General features: G+C 44.5%; 1 protein-coding gene across 1 annotated transcript in view; it reads left to right on the forward strand.

Moving 5' to 3' along the window:
• Positions 1-22,038, forward strand: part of MNAT1 (MNAT1 component of CDK activating kinase) — a 130,803-nt gene extending 108,765 nt beyond the window's left edge. The window contains exon 8 of the mRNA XM_080346108.1: positions 21,375-22,038. Within this exon, the coding sequence (XP_080202234.1) occupies positions 21,375-21,495 (121 nt within the window). The 3' untranslated portion in view covers positions 21,496-22,038. The remainder of the gene's footprint in view (positions 1-21,374) is intronic.
• The last annotated feature ends 1,151 nt before the right edge of the window (positions 22,039-23,189 follow it).

A 23,189-nucleotide genomic window follows, 5' to 3' on the forward strand; every position in this document is an offset into this window, starting at 1 on the left:
GGAGCAGGAACGCCTAGGTGAGGTCGCACAGGAACATGTCCAGGTGGGTCTTGAATGTCTCCAGAGAAGGAGACTCCACAACCTCCCTGGGCAGCCTGTTCCAGTGTCTGTCACCCTTACTGAGAAGAAGTTTTTTCTCAAATTTAAGTGGAACCTCTTGTGTTCCAGCTTGATCCCATTACCCCTTGTCCTGTCATTGTTTGCCACCGAGAAGAGCCTGGCTCCATCCTCGTGGCACTCACCCTTTATATATTTATAAACATTAATAAGGTCACCCCTCAGTCTCCTCTTCTCCAAACTAAAGAGCCCCAGCTCCCTCAGCCTTTCCTCATAAGGGAGGTGCTCCACTCCCTTAATCATCTTTGTTGCCCTACGCTGGACTCTCTCCAGCAGTTCCCTGTCCTTCTTGAACTGAGAGGCCCAGAACTGGACACAATATTCCAGATGGGGTCTCACCAGGACAGAGTAGAGGGGCAGGAGAACCTCTCTTGATCTACTAACCACTCCCCTTCTAATACACCCCAGGATGCCATTGGCCTTCCTGGCCACAAGGGCCCAGTGCTGGCTCATGGTCATCCTGTTGTCCACCAGGACCCCCAGGTCCCTGTCCCCTACACTGCTCTCTAATATGTAATTTCCCAACCTATACTGGAACCTGGGAGAGTGTTTCCTAGAAATATTCTAGGAGAGTGTTTCACGTACTAATTTAATAATCACTCACCTCTTGTCTTGCAGCTTTTTGACTCCATGTAGCCATGGAACTTCCCTTTAAACAACAGTAATTTCTTTAAAACCTGTTTGATCTGTCAAGTAGGTGTAGCTTGTGTCAGACACGAAAAAGGGAGCAGATTGGGCTCTGACAGATGATACAAATACATGGAAATTAATTGACTTTGCCAGGGGAGAAGATTCTTCCTCCAAATTGTGTCAAATGCCAGACAGCTTTTCAGGGGTGGGGAGGGAAACATGCCCAAAGGACAGGATGGACACAGGGCTTTTCTACTAGGTGCTTTCTGTGCTCTATTTTTACATTAAAAAGGCAAACAAACTTTATTTAAGCTTTCAGAGATACAATAATAAACTCAACTAGCTCAGCTGCATCTTCGTTTTGAGATTCCCAGACCTCATAAATCCTTTGCCCTTCTGTGCTCCTCTAGGATTTTCTGCCTGTTTTTGTGAAGATACAGACTTTCAGGAGACTATGAAGCAGTGAATTTTAGTACCAATTTTAGCTCTTCTGCTTCTTTGACTTCATATTGGTATAATTTAGACCCTGTCGAAGTCAACAGGTTTCTGTCACATATTAAGTTTCTAGGATTTGGAAGGCGAAGGGGAGGTCAGGACTGCAGCCTGTCTCGTGTTTGAAGCTTTGCAGTTTTGTGTTCCAGCACCACATGATTCTTCTACAGAAATTTCCTGTCAGTGGAGAAGGAGCCAGCAAGGCTGTCAGGGTAGAGCTTATTGTTTTGAGGAATAAAACTCCCATTTTTTGTGCTCCGACACCTTTTGCTCCATCGGTTTCTGGTTTTAGTTTGTGGGTTTTTCCACTGCAACACAGGATAAGTATTGTTGCCAAGAAATGATAAGATAAATAATAAAAAGGGATTGATGTAGGCAAGTTTTTATTCTATATCTTCTGAGGTCGTGATGGGTGAGCAGCACGTGCATATTCATGCCTGGACACATTCATACGAACATTCCACATGCCCAACAGAACATCTGTTCTGTGATTAAAAGGGTCTCTGTCTCTGTGATATATTAATATTGAAGTTCATCTGTAGTGAAACTGGGTGACCAGACTGTATCCCCCCTGTCTGGGAGGTACTACAAGTGGTCGCACGTTGCAGCAGAACAAAGGTAAAGCTTTTACAGGCCAGAAGACCTGCCTGGCTGGCAAATATTAGGTTTCTGTTTGCTGGATGAGCCCTTTACACCATCAGGGCTGAGGAAGGTTGTGGGGGACTACGGTGGGTCCGTGGATTCCCTGACGGAGGGCATGGGAACAGAAATGAAGGCCTACCTGTGAGAAAGATGGGAGTAAAGGAGTATCCGGAGATGTTAAGGATGTACCTGTGAGAGAGAAGGGAGTAGAAGAGTAACATTGATGACAGCAAAATTAGCCGATTATATGTTACTGCTGTAACTTGTAACCAATAGTGAAGAGACACATGAATTGGTAAAACTGTATAAAAATGCACTTGTGGCAATAAACGGCATCTACTACTTTCATCCTGGAAGAACTTGGTCTATGTCATTTGTCCGTCTCAACCGCGACAGAAGGTTGCCATTAATTACAGACTGGTTGGGGTTGAAGGGACCTCTGGAGATCATCCAGTCCAACCCACCTGCTAAAGCAGGTTCACCAGAGCAGATTAATTAAGGCATGCAAGGTGATCAGTGTGTGTTTGTTTTCTTTTCTTTCCCCCCCCTCTTCTCTCCACACTGAAGGTAGAATCTGTTCCCCGTGTCCTTTTGTATAAAACAAGAAGTCTACTATGTATAGCCAGCCTTTTTGGGTCTTGCTGTTTAACTCTTACAGCTTTTTCAAGAGTGTTGCTAAATCTGAATGTGTTTATATTTTATGTGGTTGGGTTTTTTGTTATTTATTGCTGCTGTTTGCTTTACAGAAGTGCCCGTGAACATATAATAATGCAATTCCATCATACTAGACCCTGTACAGTGATTTAGAGGGGTGTGGAGGAACAGTCCATGCTCCAAACTGCCTGAAGTATAGAGGATTTGATCTTCAAAAGCAAAAATAACACACAACAATAACAAACTAGCTTGCTTTTATTTCTCCTGCATTTGACTCTCTTCTTGCTAAATGTGGCAATACTAGCAAACCTTTTCCTTCTTTTGGCTCCTACCTGTCAGTATAGCTGTTCCAGACTTTTCAGTGGCGAAGAACACGACTCAGTTTGTGGATTCCAACCTTTTCCTCATCCTTGCATCTGGTTTTGGTGCCTTAAAACCCAGATGTTTTCTGATTGACACAATATTGATCACAGTTGCGTTTGGCTGGATTTGAGGTTAGTTTACAGGAGCCGATGATGAAATCTCATGTGACACTCTTTTGGACATCAGGCATGCATTATCTTTAAAATAATGTTTTGAGAAACTTTATTCAGCCACTAAATGTGCTTTTATTAAAACAAGCCCTTGGTATTCATAATTTAGATTTGGAATCTTGTTAAGTTTCTTTTTTCACATTTCTTGGAGAGTACTTTCAGTTTAGCCAAACAACATTCTATTTAGGGCATAACGTTAAGAAAAATTGTTGTAATTCTGGCAGCAAATACTGTAGCATTATAATTATGCCATAAGCATTCAATGTTTTTCCATCATAAGCTGGCTATAATCCCAGCTCTGGAATACAGCTTTCTTGTTGCTCTTGTGCAGTTTGGTCCACAGAAATAATTTCTTGAAGTCCACTTACATACTAAAGCAGTTCGAAAAGAAGTTTCTTTCCCTCCAAAGTTGTAAATTATTTTTGAACTATTCTTAAAGGAAATTAAATTTAATAATGAGTTAAGACAGCAAGTAGTGTTCAGAAGCAGATTTGTTTCTTGCATGTGTTAGAATATTGCGCTCATTTAACCATCTTAATTTAAACATGGGAACTAGTTAAACCTATATAGCCTAGAGATGTTAATATACCTGTGATGTGTTGTGGATTTCAAAGCAAAACAGGACCAAGTGGTGTACCCAGGGGTCAATGCTGGGACCAGTGCTGCTCACCCTGATGGGAATGAGCGCACCCTCAGCAAGTTTGCCGGTGATATAAAGTTCAGAGGAGCAGCTCATGCACCAGATGGCTGTGCTGCCCTTCAGAGGGACCTTGACAGGCTGGAGAAATGGCCTGACAGCAATTTAGTGAAGTTCAGCAAAGAGAAATGCCAAGTCCTGCACCTGGGGAGGAATAACCTTGTGCACCAGTACAGGCTGGGGACCGAGCAGCTGGAAAGCAGCTTCGCACAGAAGGCCTTGGAGCACATTGAGCTGACCAGGAGCCACCAACGTGTCCTTGTGGGGAAAAAGGCCAACGGGCTCAAGGTCTCCATCAGGCAGAACGCTAGCAGCGGGTTGAGGGAGATGATCCTGTTGCGATAGGACAAGGAGTGATGGGTTTAAACGGAAGGAGTGGAGACTCAGGCTGGACATAAGGAATAAATTTTTGACCCTGAGGGTGGTGAGAGCCTGGCCCAGGTTGGCCAGAGAGGTGGTGGATGAACCATCTCTGGAGACATCCCAGGCCAGGCTGGATGGGGCGCTGAGCAACCTGAGCTGGTGAAGATGTCCCTGCTCATGGCAGGGGTGGCACTGGATGAACTGGAAAGGTCCCTTCCAACCCAAACTATTCTGTGATTCCATGATTCCCTTCTGCTCAACACTGGTGAGAAACACATCTGGAGCACTGGGTCCAGTCCTGGGCTCCCCAGTGCAAGAAACATGGACACACTGGAGTGAGTAAGGACTTGTGCAATTTGTTGTGTGAGGTGAGATTGAGGGACCTGGAACTGCTTCATCTGGGGAAGGAAAGGCTCAGAAGAATCTTGTCAGTGTGTGTAAGGACCTGATGGAGGGCAGAGAGCGAAGGGGACAGAGCCAGACTTTTCTCAGTGGTGCCAGGTGAGAAGACAAGAGGCAAAATGAAATACAGAAAATTCCATTAAAATGTGTTTCCTGTGAGGCAGGTGAGACACTGGAACAGGTTGTCCACCTCCTTGGGGGTATTCAAAATGTGCTTGCCTGACCCTGCTTTGAGCAGGGGGCTGGACTGGGTGGTCTCCAGATGTGCCTTCTAGCCTCAGCGCTTCTCTGCTCTGTGGCCTTTATGTCCTTCTGCTCTGACTCTGCATGACAAGATGAGAAAAATTCATATAATAATCTCAGCATCAAGATATGTAAAATAACTCTAGATAAATTTTAAAAAAGAGAGATTATTCCTTTCAAATTGAGAACATCTAAACCAGAACCCACTAGAAGGTGTCAATTTGTTTTCAGGATACCTTATTCTTCTCAATTACTTTTTGGAGAGGTTGTCCATGAGGGCAGTCCACCTGTTTCTGAAATATGGGCTTGGTAACATGGAATGAGTGAAGCTGCATTGGTGTGAGGTGTGATGAGGAACAGCTGTGAGTCAACCTGAGGTTTCAAAGAGGTGCTCTAGTTTTAAATTGGCTTTCTGTTCATACATTGCCCTGTCAATGACAGCCTTTCACTACTGAGTTTAAACTTCCCAGGGAGAATCAAATACTGAAGTAAAAACTTACATCTTTTGCATTAAATAGGAGTAAATTGTGATATTGTCCTGCTGGTCCCTTGCGCTCCCTTGTCTGCTCCTGTGGTGGAGACAGCTTTGGTCTGACCCAGCACAGCTTTCCTTATGTTAAACTCCTTTTCTAGTTCTTATTCAGGGTACAATACTGAACTTGCAAAACGCCAACCAGAAAATTATCCAATTTTCTGTAGCAAAGTGAATGACATTTGCTGCTTTTTGTAGCGAACAGCAATCGTGCTTGTTGTGCCTTTGATCTCTATAAAGTGCTCTGATGTGGTGAGATCATCCTCAGGAAGCACTAACAGGTCTTGAATTTTGTATTCAAGTTGATGTAAAAGGAAGAAGGAAAAATGGCCTTGAATACGTGCTTATTGTGATAATTCATTTCGGTCAACAATTAGCTTGTTTTTCAAAGTTGCTGTGCTTGACTTGATATTGGAATGGTATATCGGCAAATATATTAGTTTTCACTGAAAATAGATGTCTCTCAGCTTTTCAGTGTGGCGCTAGTTTTGCTTTTCAGATCAGTCAGACTGCTGGCTTCCCTTTCAAAACTGATTTTCTTTATTGGTATATTTGCTTATGTGTCTTGATAATCCTTCCAGTTACTGCTTCAGAAGATGTGGGAAGGGGAAAAACACTGGTTCCCTGAAGGTTGCTGTAAACCAGTCATTGCTCGAACGATACTCGATGAATGAAATATTTCCATACACCGTAAAACTTTATCTCAAAGAAAGTCGTGAGAAGTTAAAATAACGGTAAATAATCTGCAGACTAACTCTCGCAAGGGCTAAATAGCCTGGCCTTGGTCCAGGAAGGCACTTAACAATGTGCTTAACTTTAAGCGCATTGAATATTCTTACTGGCATGAGTGAAAAATCAATGAGACTACTCGCATGCTTAAAATAAGACATGTGCTTAAGTGTCTTTCTGGACCTGCGCCAGAGCATTCAGCCTGCGAGATGGGCTCAGCTCTAATTGTGGGCAAAAGCCAGTAGTGTTTCATTTTGCTTGTCTTATGTGTTCCTGAAGAATTCATTGATATTGTCTGTGTTTATTTTAATTGGCCTCCATTTCCCATCTGAGCCCGAGCAGCTCCAAAGCTCAGGGAGTAAAATAGATGTGCAACTTAGGGCTGTCAAACAGCTTGTCAGGGATAGTACTTAGGCTGTATATATTGCTATAGAGCAGGAACTGAACTTCAGAAAAGCTGGGAAAAGATGAGGTGAAACGTGATTGTTTTCTTTGGTAGCCAAGGTTTTAATATAGAGAGAAAATGAAGAGGAGAGAAGAGAAGGGCTGGTGACACGTCGCACCTTTTCAGTTAACATAGTTGCTTCTTAGGAAACGTTAAAGAATGCAGACATACATTAATAATCTGCTGGCAGGGGCTGTACCCTTGGCAAGTGGGCTTTCCTACCTACTATTGATTTTCTGACTCTCGGGCAGCAATTTGCAATGGGTGGCTTGATCCCTTACCCTCCAAATGGGCAGCGAGGTGAGTTGTCACGGCCAAAGTAATTTTTACTTTCTAGCCAATCCCTTCTGTTTCTTCAACAGCATCTTTTACTGCTTAGACGACAATTTCCACTGCTGACAACTGCGAATGATAAAATATACTATATTTAAACACAAAGAGCCGCCGTGTCTAGAGGTGCAAAATAACCCAGCACAGGGCACTGAGCTCTTCGTTGGCACCAGCGACACTTGTAGAACCCAACCCACAAGCAATGTCAATCTGGGACATTGCTGGTTGGCACGTTACTGAAGCCACAATGATCTGGAAGAAATCTTTGCTGTCAACTCTAACTTATTTATCTAAGGAAATAGTGTGTCCTTCTCTATCCATCCCTTTTTTGTTTTTCAACATCTAGATATAGGTTGTTTTCTACTTTTCTTCTCATTGCTTATGGCTTTCTCCTTACACCTGACATTGCTCTTTGCTTTATTTTCTGTCCAGGTTACAGCCCACGCAGCAAATGCTTCACCACCTTTTAGTTGTGTTTGCTGGTATTTCTTCACCTGCCTTTTTTAACCAGAAATAAAAATGTTTGTTCCCTTACATATATTGGATTTAGATTAGATGAGAGAGAAACTTAAAGCGCAGTTTAAAAGAGATTGACCAGAATAAAATAAAATCAAGCATAAACCCTTTTTAAAGGGTTAAATACGTAAAACTGGAAGAAACCGGTTAACACCATGGAATTTTGTATGTAATTATGAAAGTATCACCTGAAAATGCATCTTGATGAGGTGCCATTTTTAGGAGATCTCTTCCACTGTGAGTCTGGAGCAGTTTTGAATGATTTGTTTCTAGGATGTTGGTTTTCTTTCCTCCGCAGAATTGTGCTGGCTATAGCACTCCAAGCTCGGTTTTAAGTATCTTTCAAGGTAACTAACAGTGTATGTTTTTAATGCGTACGTGCTTTAATGGCCACTCATTTCTTTAAACTGTGAATTCTCTCTTAAAGCTTAATAGAATCACCTGTCACATACAGCATGTCACTTGAGTTGAATAAGAGATGATTTAAGGTTCAAGGTTAGCAGGTGTATTCCGATTTAGGGACAGCCACCGATCTTTTGAACAGTGAACTGATGTGCAATAAAGATATCAGAGCAGAATTAGAACTGGAAGAATGGGTGGAAAACTGTGTTTTATAGCTATTTTGCTTTCAGCTGTTTTCCCTTTAGCTTTTTAAAAAATTGGCGGTGGACATCTATGAGTGTATCTGTTTGCAGGTGTCTTCGATGTGACAGAGCCTTCTGCCACCTAGTGTTAATGTGAGTTCTCTCCTCAGCAGGGAATCACCAGATAATTTGTTAAATGTCATTATCTATTACTAACTCCCCCCTAATTGCTGGGCACTCTTTGTGAACATTTAAAAAAGCAGAGGGTTTCAGAATCGATTCCATCCATAGGCACAGCTTCTTTGGGTACGTTCATCGAGGATGCTGTTTGCAAGGTGGGACAAGTTGTTATACAAATAATCCATGGAGAACCCGAGTCATTTTGGGTGTCGCTCCTCTGGGACAACTTTGTTAGCACCGTTCTCCCCCAGGTGAAACAAAGGGATTCTGCCCAACTCAGCTCATTTCTGCTTTGATATCTGTGCTCTGGCTGCTTCAGGAAATTGTATTCGACTGAAAGCAGCAGCAAATAAAAATAATTTAACAGAAATTATAATAAAATAATTATTCTATTTAGACACTGAATTCATTGTCTTTTCAGAAGAGTAAAATGAAAATCTCCCGTCATCACTGCTTCTTCCCCTCTAGAGATTCCACCAGGGCACAATAGAGAAGGACAATAAAATCCAGAGAATTACACCCAGATTTCACAAGAGAAATGTCAAACTGTTAAAGTAGAAAAATAGGCTTGATGATACTTCATATTTAAGCCAAATAATAATACTTCCTACCATATGTTGACAGATAGGAGGAAAGTGTTTAGGATTGAAGGAGTGTTAATTTTTCCTCCATTTCCCTGTAAAATTATTTACAAGAGAACAGAGCAACTTGTTCCCCTCTCCATCCACCTCTGTCTTTGCTCTGGGATACCAAGTGGTCCCTTTGCAGGTTGGGCTTGCAGAGCTCAACCCAAAAGGCTGCTCAGGACTTGGGCAGGTGCTTCTAATTCTTAGCCCAGCCGGGGTTTTGGGGAGAAACCCTCACTCCTTGCTCCTGCCGCCTCTTTTCTCCATCCCACCTCTTCCAGGCCTTCCTGAGGAGCAGATGCCGGCGTGGCTGAGCGCTGTAAACCTGATCCTCAACACCAGACCGAAATGCTGACCTGAGCAGCAGCACCTGAAGCAGCCGAGGGTCTAATGCATTAGAGCATTATTCAGCTGTGATACCAGGCAGGCTGGTTTTTTCCACTTTCTTTTGACCTGAACAGTCTCATCTTCCTTACATAGTGTCATTCAAACTACAGTCTTTTTGCTTTCGACAGCTATGCTTTTCAAATACTGCCTAAAGAAAATAGCTTTGGGTTCTTATTATCTCAAGTGATTAAGTACAAGCACAGAGCAAGTTATTCATTTGAGATAATTATTAGGTTTGGCGGCTTACTTATCTGATCAGTATCAGAGGTTAAAAACCCTCTAGAAATTCTTGTGCATCTTGTGCTGTTGTGTTTGAGTTGTTAAACTGGAATTACCATACGACGTGAATTCCTTGCTGTTCTGTCGGAGCAGAGGATGCTGCGTCACAGTGAAAACAGAATAGACCGGCTGACCTGGAGAGACAATATTTTCAAAGCTGAGATTGTATACAGGTTTTTCTTTATTCAGATGATATTTTTTCCATCAGAAGTGCGTTGGGGGCAAAGCCTGTGGCCGTGGTAAATGCATTTCTGGTGTTATTCTCCTGATCTTTATGCTGGGGGAGATGATGATGTTTCTTGCCGCTCAGGTCCAGCCTCATTGTTCCCACTGAGTTCAGTGCCTTGTGGTGGCGTTTTCGAGCCGAGCACCAGGGCAGGTAGATGGAGGAGGCAAACTTGGGGAGGGTGTAGGGGTGGAGGAGGTTATACCTGTGGCAGACACTCCTGTACTCTGCAGTTGTGGTGTGGCCGTGACCATCCTTGTGGTCTGTTGACACAGAACTACACATCAAGCAAAATGATACTGAAAAAGGGGGAAAAAGAGTCTCTGTGTGTCTCCCTCCTCTTTCTATAGGTGTTTCTGCCTGAGCGCTCTGCTCAGAAAGGGCTCTGGTTGCTTCACAGCTCTATGAAGTCCATAGGAGCTGGTCCGGGAGGAATCTCACGTAGCTCACCCAGAGTCCCAATCCATCAATATGGATTGTTTGCCACACACCGGGGGATTTGTGGTACCCAGTGGGGTGTGTGCAAGTCAGAGAAAAAGGCAGGGAGTAAGAACAGCAGGGAGTTTTTGTCCCAGAGGAATAATTTGTGTGTCCAAAGTAACTGTCTTTCAGGATAAAAGTTGTGTTGCCTCTCTCTGCGTGCAGAAGAGCTGCTGTATTCCCGCGAGTCAAACCCACAGAAAGGTTCCCCAGCCATGGAATTTCTTTAAGATTTCTTTAAGACTGAACTAACCCTACCCTTAAAAAAAAGACTGTGAAAACAATCCTGACTCGGGTAATAAGATAGAAAACAATGGTTAACTTCCTCAGAGTAATAATAATTATTTAAACATACCCATGTTCTTCTGGTGACCTTTGTCCTAAATGTAGCATCTAGGAGGAAGAGTGGAGGCGGAGGACAGGGGGAAAGATGAAAAATTTGAAGAAAGATCCATGCCAAAACACATCATTGACATGTTAAAGAGGGGGCTGCTTTGCAGTCACAGAAATGATGGCTTAACAGTCTTTTTAGCCACTGAAAAGAAAAGAAAAGCATGATTATAGCCGAGAAGAGGCCCTTGCATTCAATGACATTCTTCTCAGGGTCAAGTACGAGTGGAGCCTGATTTAGTCACAGACTAAATGTAGCTGCAGCTCTGCCGTCCTCCCAAGTGTCATCTGTCCCGCTCATGCAGCGCGAGCGCTTTGCCGGATTCCAGCCGGGGCTGCGGTGTCCTTGCCGCGCAGCGGGGCCGCTCAAGGGTGCGAAAACGCTTCCCTTGCAGTTGCTCGAGCGGCTTCTGCGACGGCCGATTGATTTACTGGATCTGGAAGTTCAGACCTGGAAACCTGAGCGAGGGAGAATGCCCCCGGCGTGGTGGCGGGGCTGAGGACAGACAGCTGGCGGGTGACCTCGGAAGGTGACAAATGGGGGACCAGGTGCCCCCGCGTCTCCCAAGGCCTCTGCCGGCGGGGGCACGAGTGTCGGAAGTCGCTGGTGCTGAGCGAAGGCTTCCCGTGAGCGAAGTTTCCAGAAATAAACATTAACCTTTTGTTACCAGCTGTGTATGCGGGGATAACGAATTCAAGCAGCTGTTGATGAAGGGAGTGGAGCATCTCCCATATGAGGAAGGGCTGAGGGAGCTGGGGCTCTTGAGCTTGGAGAAGAGGAGACTGAGGGGTGATGTCCTCGGAGGTCTTGGTGTCATCGATGGCAAACCTGCCTCTTCTGCACTGCCCGCTCCTCTCTAAAACAAGAGGCCGCAGAATTGACCTCAGGGGCTGTAGCTGTGGGTGCTTCGCTGTGCAAAGTAGGGTGGAAACCCCTTTGGGAAGGGTCTCCTTGTGCAGCAGGGTGAGGGTCAGTTGGGGGAGAACATCTCATCATGGGGTGGTGGTGAGGGGGAGGATGGCTGCCCTGGAAGAGAACCGTGAAGATGATGGAGCATCTCCTGTGTGAGGAAAGGCTGAGGGAGCTGGGGCTCTTCAGCTTGGAGAAGAGGAGACTGAGAGGTGACCTCATTAATGGTTATAAATATGTAAAGGGTGAGTGTCAGGAGGATGGAGCCAGGCTCCTATCGGTGACAACCAGTGATAGGACAAGGGGCAATGGGTACACAGGAGGTTCCACTTAAATATCAGAAGAAACTTGTTCCTGGTGAGGGTGACAGAACACTGGCCCAGACTGCCCAAGGAGGCTGTGGAGTCTCCTCTGCAGACATTCAAACCTGCCTGGACACCTTCCTGTGTAACCTCATCTGGGTGTTCCTGCTCCATGGGGGGATTGCACTGGATGAGCTTTCGAGGTCCCTTCCTAACATTCTGTGATTCTGTGATTGAGGAAAGAATTTAAGCAGAAATCCGTTCAGTTTGAAGGGAAAAATAAAATTGATCCACATGTATATTGGTGGCACATATTTTGGAAACAGCAGCGGGAACATGCGGTACTGAGATGTGTAGTGAGCAACAAGCAGCAAACTACACACAGCATCATGGGTGGTAGTTCTTGACTGACAAGTATAGAGCCATTAAAACCACTAAATACATTACTAGGGAGAAAGTGGGATGTGAGGAAACCCCCCCAATAACTGAAGACAAGTCAGCATAGAGCTTCTATAAAATATCCTTTATTCAGTTGAAACGTGGACGAATATAGATGGTGTAGCCTTTAGTTTTCCTTTGCTTGCAAAGGATTAATGTGTTTGCAGGTTCTGCTTTCCATTTCCCATTTTTATTTTAAAATAGGCAGTCTCTCGCTAAAATGGGGAGAACTTTCAGATTATCTTTGCCTCAAATCTGCCCTGACACAGCACAGAAATCTATAGACCATGTTGACTTACACCAGCTGAAAATATGCCTCCTATCTCAGAAGTCTGACAATTGGGGATTATGGTGTACTCTGGCACCTTCAGTTTGCTTATTTTCATTTTTAATTTTGGGATTTTTTTAGACTAAAAAACCTCCAACAAAACAATATGTTCTCTGTCATGACTTTAACTTTTGAAGGTGCATTCAAGATCTCCTGCATTAGCTCGAATCACTGAATTTACAGCACAGACAGGAATGGCTGCTCTCATGTATTTACGTTTTCTAAGGTTTAAACAGTTGTACTTCATTGGAAGCGATGCTGGCTGGTCAAATGTTAAGAGAATCCGATTAAATATATCCTTTGATTATTATCAAAGGAAATCTGCAGATACTCATGGTGAACCCTGGGCTCACGTGAGGTGCAAAAATGTGCTTATCAAACATGCACTGGACTGGCACACATGAATTCTTGTCAAATGTAAATCTCTAGCTTGCATAACTCCTCGATGGAAATAAGAGGTTCATTTAACTTGTTAATACTTTCAACGTTGTCCACAGGCGTTAACTGGATTTGCAGCTCCTTTGATGAAGGGGACAGGTCACCTTGTGCCATTTCAAGGGCTTGTGTCCCATTTCCAAGTGCTTCAAGTCTGTGGTTTTCACATCTACAGTGCTTTAAGCGGATAGTCATATAGTCTATAGCCTTTCTCCACATGAAATAATTCTGTCGAGGCTGGTGCCTTCCTGGGTAGGACCATGTACTGAGGCTGGAGTTGTCTGAAAATAAGTTACAGTATCACAGTACCACAGTATGTTTGGGATTGGAAGGGACCTCAAAAGATCATCTAGTCCAATCCCCAAGCTGTTATTATGGCAGTACCTGCAGAAACCTGTGTGCACTGCAGGACTGAAAATGGAGAAAATGGAAATGATGTCGGAGTAATGCAAAGCTTCCTTTATTTTATAACACATTTGCCATCATTAGTTTCCTGCCTTTACACTTTAAAACATCCACTTCATTTAAAATCATATTAGTCGGTTTCTGTGGGGCAGAAGGCATTTTTCCTTCTTTGATCTTTTTTTCTCCAGGATTTTTCATCCCACCTTTAGGCAATAAATAGTGTTGGCTTCTCGTTTACTCCAAAGGCAAATGGTTGTCTACGCGTTAAATAAATGTGGGGAACTGATTCTGGTCTCACATCCAGTTGGAGTGACAAAGATGAAGAACATTTGGGAGTATTAAAAAACTTTCTGATGACTGTTTTAAGTTTACTTGATGTAGAGAGACCACTTCAGCTTTTTGTAGAAACAACTAACCAAACTGCATAGGGAGTACTGACCCAAGATTGGGCAGGAAGCAAGAAACCCATAGGGTATTATTCAGAATTATTAGATCCTGTAAGCCGGGGATGGCCTGCATGCTACAAGCTTTGGTGGCAGCAGCTTTGTTAGTGGAGGAAGCTAAGAAGGTAATATTTGGGGGGAGATTAACAGTTTACACCCCGCATGATGTGAGAGGGATCTTACAACAGAAAGCAGGAAAAATGGTTAACAGATAGTACTTGAGCTCCCCTCACTTAGAGCTGAAAACAACGGGAGCCAGGAACCCGCCACAATTCCCATTCAGAAATGTAGCCGAATCTTCAAAACATGATCATGTACAAGTGATAGAACTACAAACTAAAATTAGACCAGATTTAGAAGGAGAGGAATTAACTAAAGGAGAAAAGTATTTTATTGATGGGTCTTCAGGAGTGGGAAATGGGGAACGAACATCAGGATACGCGATAATAGATGGTAAGACCATGAGTGTTCTTAAGTCAGGATCTTTAAGCCCTGCGTGGTCAGCACAGGCTTGTGAACTTTTCGCTCTATGTCGAGCACCAGAACTTCTAAAAGGGAAAGAAGGTACTGTATATACAAATTCCAAATACGCTTATGAAGTGGTACTGCGGCAGAACTGAAGCACTAGGAAAATGCTGCAGAACCAGGTGCTCTCTAAAACTTCTATTTCTTTAAATTATTTTTTACCAGTAGAAGAGGTTTTGTGTGTGTTTCTCGGTGTTTTCTTTGTTTGTTTGTTTTTTTTTTTGGTGTGTTTTTGCTTAATGACACATTCACTTAGGAGCACTGACGATGTATTTTGACGTAGCTGTCACAAGGAAATCTCCCTCTGTTCCATCCCCCAATGTATTGACTTTTCCATGGAAATGTTTGTTCTCTGGAGTCCGGATTTTATCACAAAAAGAGGAAGTTTTCAGGAAAAGTAGCATGGGGAATTTTGCTTATTGTCTTTCCCCACCAAGGATGGCTTCTTGGTGCCTTTGCATTTAGAGATTGTTCTACTGCCAGGTTCACTACCGTACTCACTAATGTCATAGGTAATTTGTAATAAAATCCCTGATACAGGCAATTAGATATATCTTACACTTTATGTATGCATTTCACCATTAAAAGAGAAAGCAGTTTATGTGAAACATCAAATAAAAGTGCCTTCATCTTTCTGTTAAACGCTCCGGCGATTCTTTTATTGGTCTCTGCAGCAGCTGTTGGGTGCGGAGCCCCGAGGTGCTGCCGGGAGACACAGAGGAATAATTCATCCCCGATTTCTACCTTTGGAGCCAGGACCGGCTTTATCAGAGACAGCTGTTTCATGGCTAATCTTACTTATGTTTTTCCTCCTTCAATGCCTGGTAGCAGACTTCTGTGCTGTTCCATCTTAGCTGTGGCAGACCTGCTTTATTTTAATGTTAAAGAACTTGGTTTTCACCACACGCAGCTGACGTGTTCCTGCCCAGAGACACTCTGACTGTGTTTGAAACAAATTGCTGGTTAGAAAAAGTAGATGGAAGAGGCTAAAAAGAATCACTAGAGGTCCTAGATTTCTTTTATTGATTTTGGTAGGTTGGAGGTTTCTTGGCTTTTCTGCGGGGAAAAGTTATTTCTGGTAGAACGGAGTTCTTCCCTTAAAAGACCTAAAACTGAGAAATAAAAGTTCTAGGAGCCGTGAACTCAAACTCAAAATTAAGCATTTTTTTCTTAAATCATTACTGCAATAGAGCCCCATTAGAGTCAAGAGGCATCTGATGTTGAGGAATTTATTGCAAAGACTTTAACTCTTATTGGAAAGTTGGTTGAAGTTTCCCTTTGAAGTGAAGTGGGGAAGAAATACTCAAACATCATTTAAGTACAGATATGTTTGTTTTCAAGCAATTGAAGCGGGCTCCTGGAAATGTCATGAAAGTTTCTTCTGTAGCCAGAGCTGCATTGTGGTGGATTTTGATGGACTTTTCCTTGTACCCCTGCACTATGGGCTGTATTTGGGTCTTGTGCTGCTACAGGATTAACAGGTGGCATAATCCGCTTAAAAATGTATTTTGTTTCTGTCTGCCTTTGGATCTGTTGGGTTGAGACCTTGTCATGCTTAGCAGTTTCTTGACATTCACATCAATTGCTGCAATTGTATGCACAAAAACAACCAACCAACCAACCAAACCCCACCAACAACCAACACCAAAACAACCACCACCCCCGCTCTGCTCTTGCATTTGCTGCGTGTTTGATGATGCTTCCAGCAGACCCCAAACCATGATAACTTGCCGTCCATTTTATTGACTTCATGGTCACATTGAAATTAAAGTAATTAAAGCAGTTACTATGTATTTATCAACTAAATAATGTCGTGGTTCCTTGAGGCAGCCATGGACCTACTCCTTTCCAAGGATCGATTTTCCACGTTCAACTGTTAAATGTATTTCTCCCATTTAGTCGTTGTTTCCCTGGAGGAGCGGAGCTGCTGTGGGTGTCTCGCTGCCGTGGGGGCTGGAATTGTGACCTTGGCCATGGGACAAGGCCGGCAGGAGGGGACGAGTTGGGTTTGTGAGGAGCCTTTGCCGAGCTGTGTAGCAGTTGCGTTAGATGTTGGAACGGGCCGTGCTGGCTGCTCTTCAGCGGGAATTCCGGACACCGGTAATAGCTTTTTTGTTCTTTAAGATCTGAATATGATGAGAGTGCCCAAAGGGTGTCTGTTAAAATAGATGAGCTGCTGCTTTTTGACTTGTGAGGGCTGGGAATAGGGCTTGTAGCTGCTCTGCAGAGGATGAATCGCTGTTCTGAGCTACTACTTTGAGTAGCAGCTTTGTGCGTCGTGATTTTGTCCTACCTTGGACAGGACAGTCTCTGAGGGAGGGAGAGCCGCACTGTATTTGAATAACACCCAGCAAAAGCCTGTTCCCAAATGAATTTCCCAGGGCTGTTTAACGAAGAGCAGCAATGAACTCATCTCGTTTTATAAGCAAATTCTGCTTTGGCTGCATGGCCTGACTGCGTGGTAGAACTGGTTCAAACAAAACTAGCGTTGCTTGGAGGAGCTTGGTTTTTACCTGCTCAGCGGCTATAGAGGAACCCAGACCACACATTCCTCACCCAAAAACAGGCCAGAGAAAATCCAATTTCTCATGTGCTGTTCTCATCTGATAAAACTCCATCTCTGCAAGAATACTTTGAATAATGCATCGATAGCTCATCTTGGAGACTTGGTAAATCTAATGAAAATACTGTCTCCAGAAGGGTTCAGGAATGCAGCGTCTGCTACTGCCTTACACAGTTTTCCAGACTGTACTATTTTGCTTGCTTTCATGCAACCACTATTTATTATTTAAATGATTAATCTGGAGAATTTCCCAGATCTAATGTCTGCTCCATTACTTTCTGTCTTGGATACTGCAGATAATCAGATGAGCAGTAAATCTATTCTGTGGAATAGAATTACATTATGGGTTTTTTTTTTTTGTCAACGACTTGTGAGTGATTTTTCTTTTCTTCACCTCCATAAAATACCTAATAGATCAAAACCAGTAAAGTCTGTGTGCCAAATACACAGCACTCCACATGTACCTCTGCTGATGCATCTGCAGAAATACCAGTGGGAGCGCGTTTGTCTCAGGTAGACGGGGGAAGGTTGCGTGAAATAACCCCGAGCGCTGATACGTCCAGTTGGGTGGGTGGAGGGAAGTCCTGGGGGGTTTATTTGGCTTGTTGGTTGGATGTTTTGGGATTTTCTGATTGTATTTTTTTTTTAGCGTGGTCTGAGCGTGCTGTTTTCTCCATCATTTCTGATTGTTTCTGAAGCCTTTGCTGAATTTCGACCGCCATGTTGAGCAGGGAGGGGACCGTGTCCTAGTGGTCTTGGGTGTTTCCATCTGATGAATTGGTGTTGGGTCCCCTGGATCTTGGAACCGGCGATGCCAAGTGGTGCTGGGCTGGAAAGGCACAGGACCCAAACTTCACCTCATTGATGTTTACAGATATATAAAGGGTGAGTGTCAGGAGGATGGAGCCAGGCTCTTCTCGGTGACAACCAATGGTAGGACAAGGGGCAATGGGTTCAAACTGGAACACAAAAGGTTCCACTTAAATTTGAGAAGAAGCTTCTTCTCAGTGAGGGTAACAGACACTGGACCAGACTGCCCAGGGGGGTTTTGGAGTCTCCTACTCTGCAGACATTCCAACCCACCTGGACACCTTCCTGTGTAACCTCATCTGGGTGTTCCTGCTCCATGGGGGGATTGGACTGGGTATTTCAAGGTCCCTTCCAATCCCTGACATTCTGTGATTCACCAGCAGTCCCAGTCCTTCCTGATGAAGTGATGGTGACCTGGCCTTCGGAAAAGTGAAGACACGAAGCAAACCTACCCTCAGCTTGATTGGGAGCCTCTGCACTAAGTGTGAATTACACCTTTTTCCTTGAAAACAGGAGGCTTTTTTTTTCCTGCGTGGCGATGAGAAACTAAAGGTCAGGAATGAGCCCCCGAAGGCTCGCGGAGAACAAAATACGATGTGTCTTACCTGATGTGGATGGGGAAGATCAACACCCAGTGGCTGCAGAGAAGGGAAGGGGCTTGTTTGGGCACGACGGGGAAACCGTGGGGCAGAGAACACACGGCCCTTTAGCCCTGCTCAAAAATATAGTGCGGGCTTTTTTTAACTTCAGCGTTTGGGCTGCCCTCAGTAAAAACAAGTTCCATTAAAAAACCGAGCACCAGAAAAAGCAAACCTCTTTTTCCTGGTTTCTGCTTATAAGATTTACAGGTACTTAAAATAAACCTATGAAAAACAGACCTAGCACACTGGAATTTGCTAACTAGTGAGAGCAATTACCTCCAGCTCCTAACGGAGCTCGACTCGTTGGAAATAAAACTTGGCAAGCGCTTCTTCCTGCTGCCGCTGTAAAGGTGGATGTGAAAAGATGTGCCAGAAACCCCAGGAATCCTGTTCAGAGAGATGCTCCTGCAAAGGGCACGGACAAATTTGGGTGGCGCAGATGGGGGTCGCTGGGGAAAAGCCGGTGGAACATTCGCTTCTCATTGTGCGGCTTCAGCGTGGCAGATTCTTTGCAATTGCCTGGCGTACCACAGTAATTCAATGGGTCAAGAGCAGTAAATGCAGATACTTAACAAGAAAATAAAGACCTCGCTTGACAGCCCGTCGTGCTTGTTTCGCCGGGAGTGAGGAGGATTAATGCAGGTTGCCGTAGTAGAAGTTGACCTGAGCCTTTTTGGCGATGGTTTTGTACAGCTTTCAGAGATCACATACCCATTAACTAGAAATGCTGTAATAGCTGTAAATCAGGCCGTCTTACAGAACTGATGTCCCGATTTCAAATGACCTAAAAAAAGAGAAACAATAGACTTTGCCCCCCTCCATCACTGGTATAAGTAATGGAAGATAAAAAGAGTAATAAAAAACACATAACCAACCTTTGTTAATACAGAAATGTAAAATAATCCTGTTTTCTCCAGACTGTTCTGTGCATGAGTGGAAAATGACGTTTGCGCAATGAAAACGTGATAGGAGTAAAATCCGAGATGGGAATTGATTTTTATAAGACCGTCGGGGTTGGAGGGTGGAGGTGGTTCCACAGCAGCGTTTTGAAGGCAATTACATGTTGTTGTCTGTATCCCTTCGGCATTCCTGGCCAGGGGAAGGAGCTCCTGTTGCCCGATGCAGTTGTAAAAGGCCATTGGGAAGGATGAGATTTTCCTCCTAAAATACTAAGAGACAAATAATAAGAACGTTTACAAAAATGTTTAAAAAGGTCTCTGAAACGCATTCTCCCACAAAACTGAAGTTCTCTGCAGGCTCCTTGCAAATTAAGCGACAGCACCAGCTTTGCTGCTGTGTTTGCAGATCCCCTTTGCGCTAAATGCTATTAAAAGGGGTTTTGGTTTAATGTCTGTGCCCGTGCTGATGGGAACAGTGTCCAGCAGCGAGTGGACTCCAACACGGGTCGGTATAAAACACCCGAGCTGAGCCCGGCTTAAACTCAGTCTCAGCTTCAGCATCTCATCAGCAATCACTCGTGTCTGTGCATTGCGGTTATTAGGTGCAAGAAATACAGTTTTAAAACTGTAATTAATCATTTCTGAGTAACCTCTTTTTCTACACATTTATGGCATCAATGGGTATGACTGTTTATTATGTCTTACCTATAAAATCTGACCAGTTTTATATACACTTTATGGAAACAGTGTACGGTCATAAATTAAAAGATGCAACTGTTTTGGATATTTTACTGGTGGTCCTGTATTTTCCTGCCAAAAGTGCAGCTGTTTTAGGTTTCTCGGGATAACATCATAAAAGGCTGTATGCGTTTTGCAAGTTTATGCTTGAATTGCCAAGCCAGAGGTGGAATGACTCAACCTTCCCAGGAGCAACATGTACCAAGTGATGAATCAAAACAGCTCAGTGCCTCGCATGGTCGCTGTGAAAAGCCCTTCTCATTTACGGTATTTTATCTGCTGTTCCGAATTTGAGATGGTCGTTGTGCTGTTTGCACTAGGCTGTGGTCTGTCTTTGTGTTTGGTGGGGTTTTGGTGCAGAACTAGCTGAGAATCAGGGCTTTTACCTGTCCTACGTGAGGTGCAAGAGCTCTAGAGCATTGAATGAAACCATTCAAGCCCCCAAGAAAACACCTCAAGTGGGATCTCTCGGCACCCAGGGCTGGGTTGGAGCCCTTGGATGGAACGAAGGGACCAAAGAGCTCACAGTGGCGTGTTCAAATGTCAGCTCATCCGTCCAGCTGGTTTGGTGTAGAATCAGATGGCTCTGCAAGTGGGTGATGATGCTTAATTAATGAAGTTTAGAGGCTTCTTTAGCCAAAAAGTCGATAACAGCCTCCTCTAGATCTAATTCCCTGGTGCCAGTGGACTTGCTCCAGATACAGATAAGCCTGTGAGCAGAAAGTTCAGCCCTGCAGCCGGCACAGTCGGCTCTGGGGAGCGGCTGGTGCCAACCGGGCAGAACTGAAACCCTCTGAGTCCAGTGGGAGGGTAGGAAAGTTTGTGGTGTTGTCACAGAATCACAGCGCGGTTGGGGTTGGAGGGACCTCTGGGGATCATCCAGTCCAACCCACCTGCTAAAGCAGGGTCACCAGAGCAGATCACACAGGAATGTGTCCAGGTGGGTTTGAATGTCTCAGAGCAGGAGACTCCACACCCGCTCTGGGCAGCCTGGGCCAGGCTCTGGCACCTCACAGCAAACAAGTTTCTCGTCATGTTCCAATGGAACCTCCTGTGCTTCAGTCTGTGCCCATTGTCCCTCACCCTGTCACTGGGCACCACTGAAGGGAGTCTGGTCCATCCTCTTGTCATAGTTACTGGAAGAAGCTACCAAAGGGGGGAAACACAACCTGCCCTCCAGAGTGAGCGCAGAAAATACAACCCAGTGAGTGTGCTTAATTCTGTGCAACCTGCTGTGAAGAGCCAAGTTTTTTTGGCCCACTGGTTGGGCAGCTTGTCTGAAGGTGCATCAGCATCATCTTTATGCAAGTTTCATACTGCGTGTTCATAGTTGTTTGCAGTAGGCAGCTCCATCTTCTTGCTTTCTCCCAGAAAACAGCCTCGACCTCACTGTACTGTGAACTACGCATGCGATTGACGTGCTTATATCTCTCCTGAAATAATGCTTGTCTTTGGTTTAGGTATCTCAACCACGTGCGAGCCGCCTCTCCGCAGGATCTTGCTGGGGGCTACACTTCTTCTCTTGCCTGTCACCGAGCCCTGCAGGACGCCTTCAGTGGCCTTTTCTGGCACCCCAGTTAGCGGCAGCCTGGGATCAAGGGACACCGCACCGAGCGAGAAGCAAATCAAGCCAGCAAAGGTTGGGTAAAATTGCTGCCATGTGCACAAAGGCTAAACTGCAGTCACTTTCCTGTGTAAAACCAGCTGTGTTGAAGTGCTAAAGGGGAAAAAAAAAGACAACGTCTGCACGAGAGCTTTGTAAAATGGTAGGTACATTTTTGTGGAGGGGGAAACTCGTTAGTCATGTGGCACTTTGCTGAGGGAGGCTGAAGCAATAAGCCACATCTAATGGAAGATGTGAATAACTCAGCTGTGTATGTTTGAGGTTTAAAGAAATACACTTGTAAATTTTTTTTAAATAAAGCCAGGCTTTTTTATTAAAGTTTGTGGTTTTACTCTTATTGCAGGGTTTTATTTGCACAAGCATTTAAATACCATTTTGATTATAACATTTAGTGTCAATATTCAAGCCTACATTTTCTTCCCATAAAACTCGTTTCCCCAGTTGAGACGAGTGGGTTTTCCCTCCTGCCAGCTGGAGATGAGAAGCCCTGAAACTGTGCTGACACGACTCTTATGCGGGATCCATCCTGATGTCGCTTGGTTCTTACCTTTGTCTGGAAAACAAATCTTGAGCTGAAAGTCTTTCCACTGGGTTCCCGTAGAAGGGATCTAAGAAGCCTTGATAGGTTGTTAAAGTAGGCAAAATTGCTTTCATTTTTTTCACGTTTACCTCTGTTTGCAACTTTTCTGTTGTGTTCAGGAGCTCCTTTTGGCAGGAACACCCCTTTGTCTGGCTTTTGGGGTGGCACTTGCCACTCAATCATCTGCTTTTACCAATTCCTTCCCCTCTCCTTGTTGCGGGATGTAGACTAAAGGCAGCGGAGATGGGCTCCCTGTGGCAGGATGGTCTTTGCCACCCGTGTGTACCAACTGCAGGAGACAGGGACCTGCTCAGGAGTGAAGCCCAGACCACGTTTTACAGATTGCCCATTAATAGTTGTTGAAAACTGCTCTGAGGAGTGGACTAAATGAACATATTTTTTCTATGTTGTACTAAATAGAAGAATAAGGTCTCTTCCAGGCTCGGTGCTCCCTTTATTAGGGAATGTGGAGGGAAGCGCCAAGATTTCCTTTGCTGTTTCTCTGAAATGCCGTTGTTTGCACCCAAGAATAGTTGCCGACAGGTGAGGTTACACGCCCCCTGCCCAGGGCAGGTGGCCTGGCCCTTGACTGAAATCCCATGTGGTGCCTGTGAGAGACTCAAATGCTTGCGCTTGTGTTGTCGTCTAGTCCTGGGATGAGCGCTGCTTTCTGCCTGCAGCTCTTGCGCCTTTCCCCTCAGCCGTATGGCTCGAGAGCTGACATTTCTCCATTTATTTATCCCAGGATAAACAAGACAGCAGCAGAACTGCGGGGATTCAGCTCAGGACCCTGGGAGGGAGCAGCAGCAACCGGGAGGCGTCTGTGCGATTCTGGGTCCACCCAGACGGGTAAAGATAGACCTCACTGATGATCTCTTTTTTTTCTGAAGAGACCCTCAAGATCATCAAGTCCAACTGTAACCCAACTCTGGCACTGAACCACATCCCTAAGAACCTCATCTAAATGTCTTTTAAACCCCTCCAGGGATGGTGACTCCACCACTGCCCTGGGCAGCCTGTTCCAATGCCCGACAACCCTTTCTGTGAAGAATTTTGTCCTAATATCCAATC

The sequence above is a fragment of the Nesoenas mayeri genome, assembly GCF_963082525.1.
Source record: "Nesoenas mayeri genome assembly, chromosome: 5".
NCBI lineage: Eukaryota > Metazoa > Chordata > Aves > Columbiformes > Columbidae > Nesoenas > Nesoenas mayeri.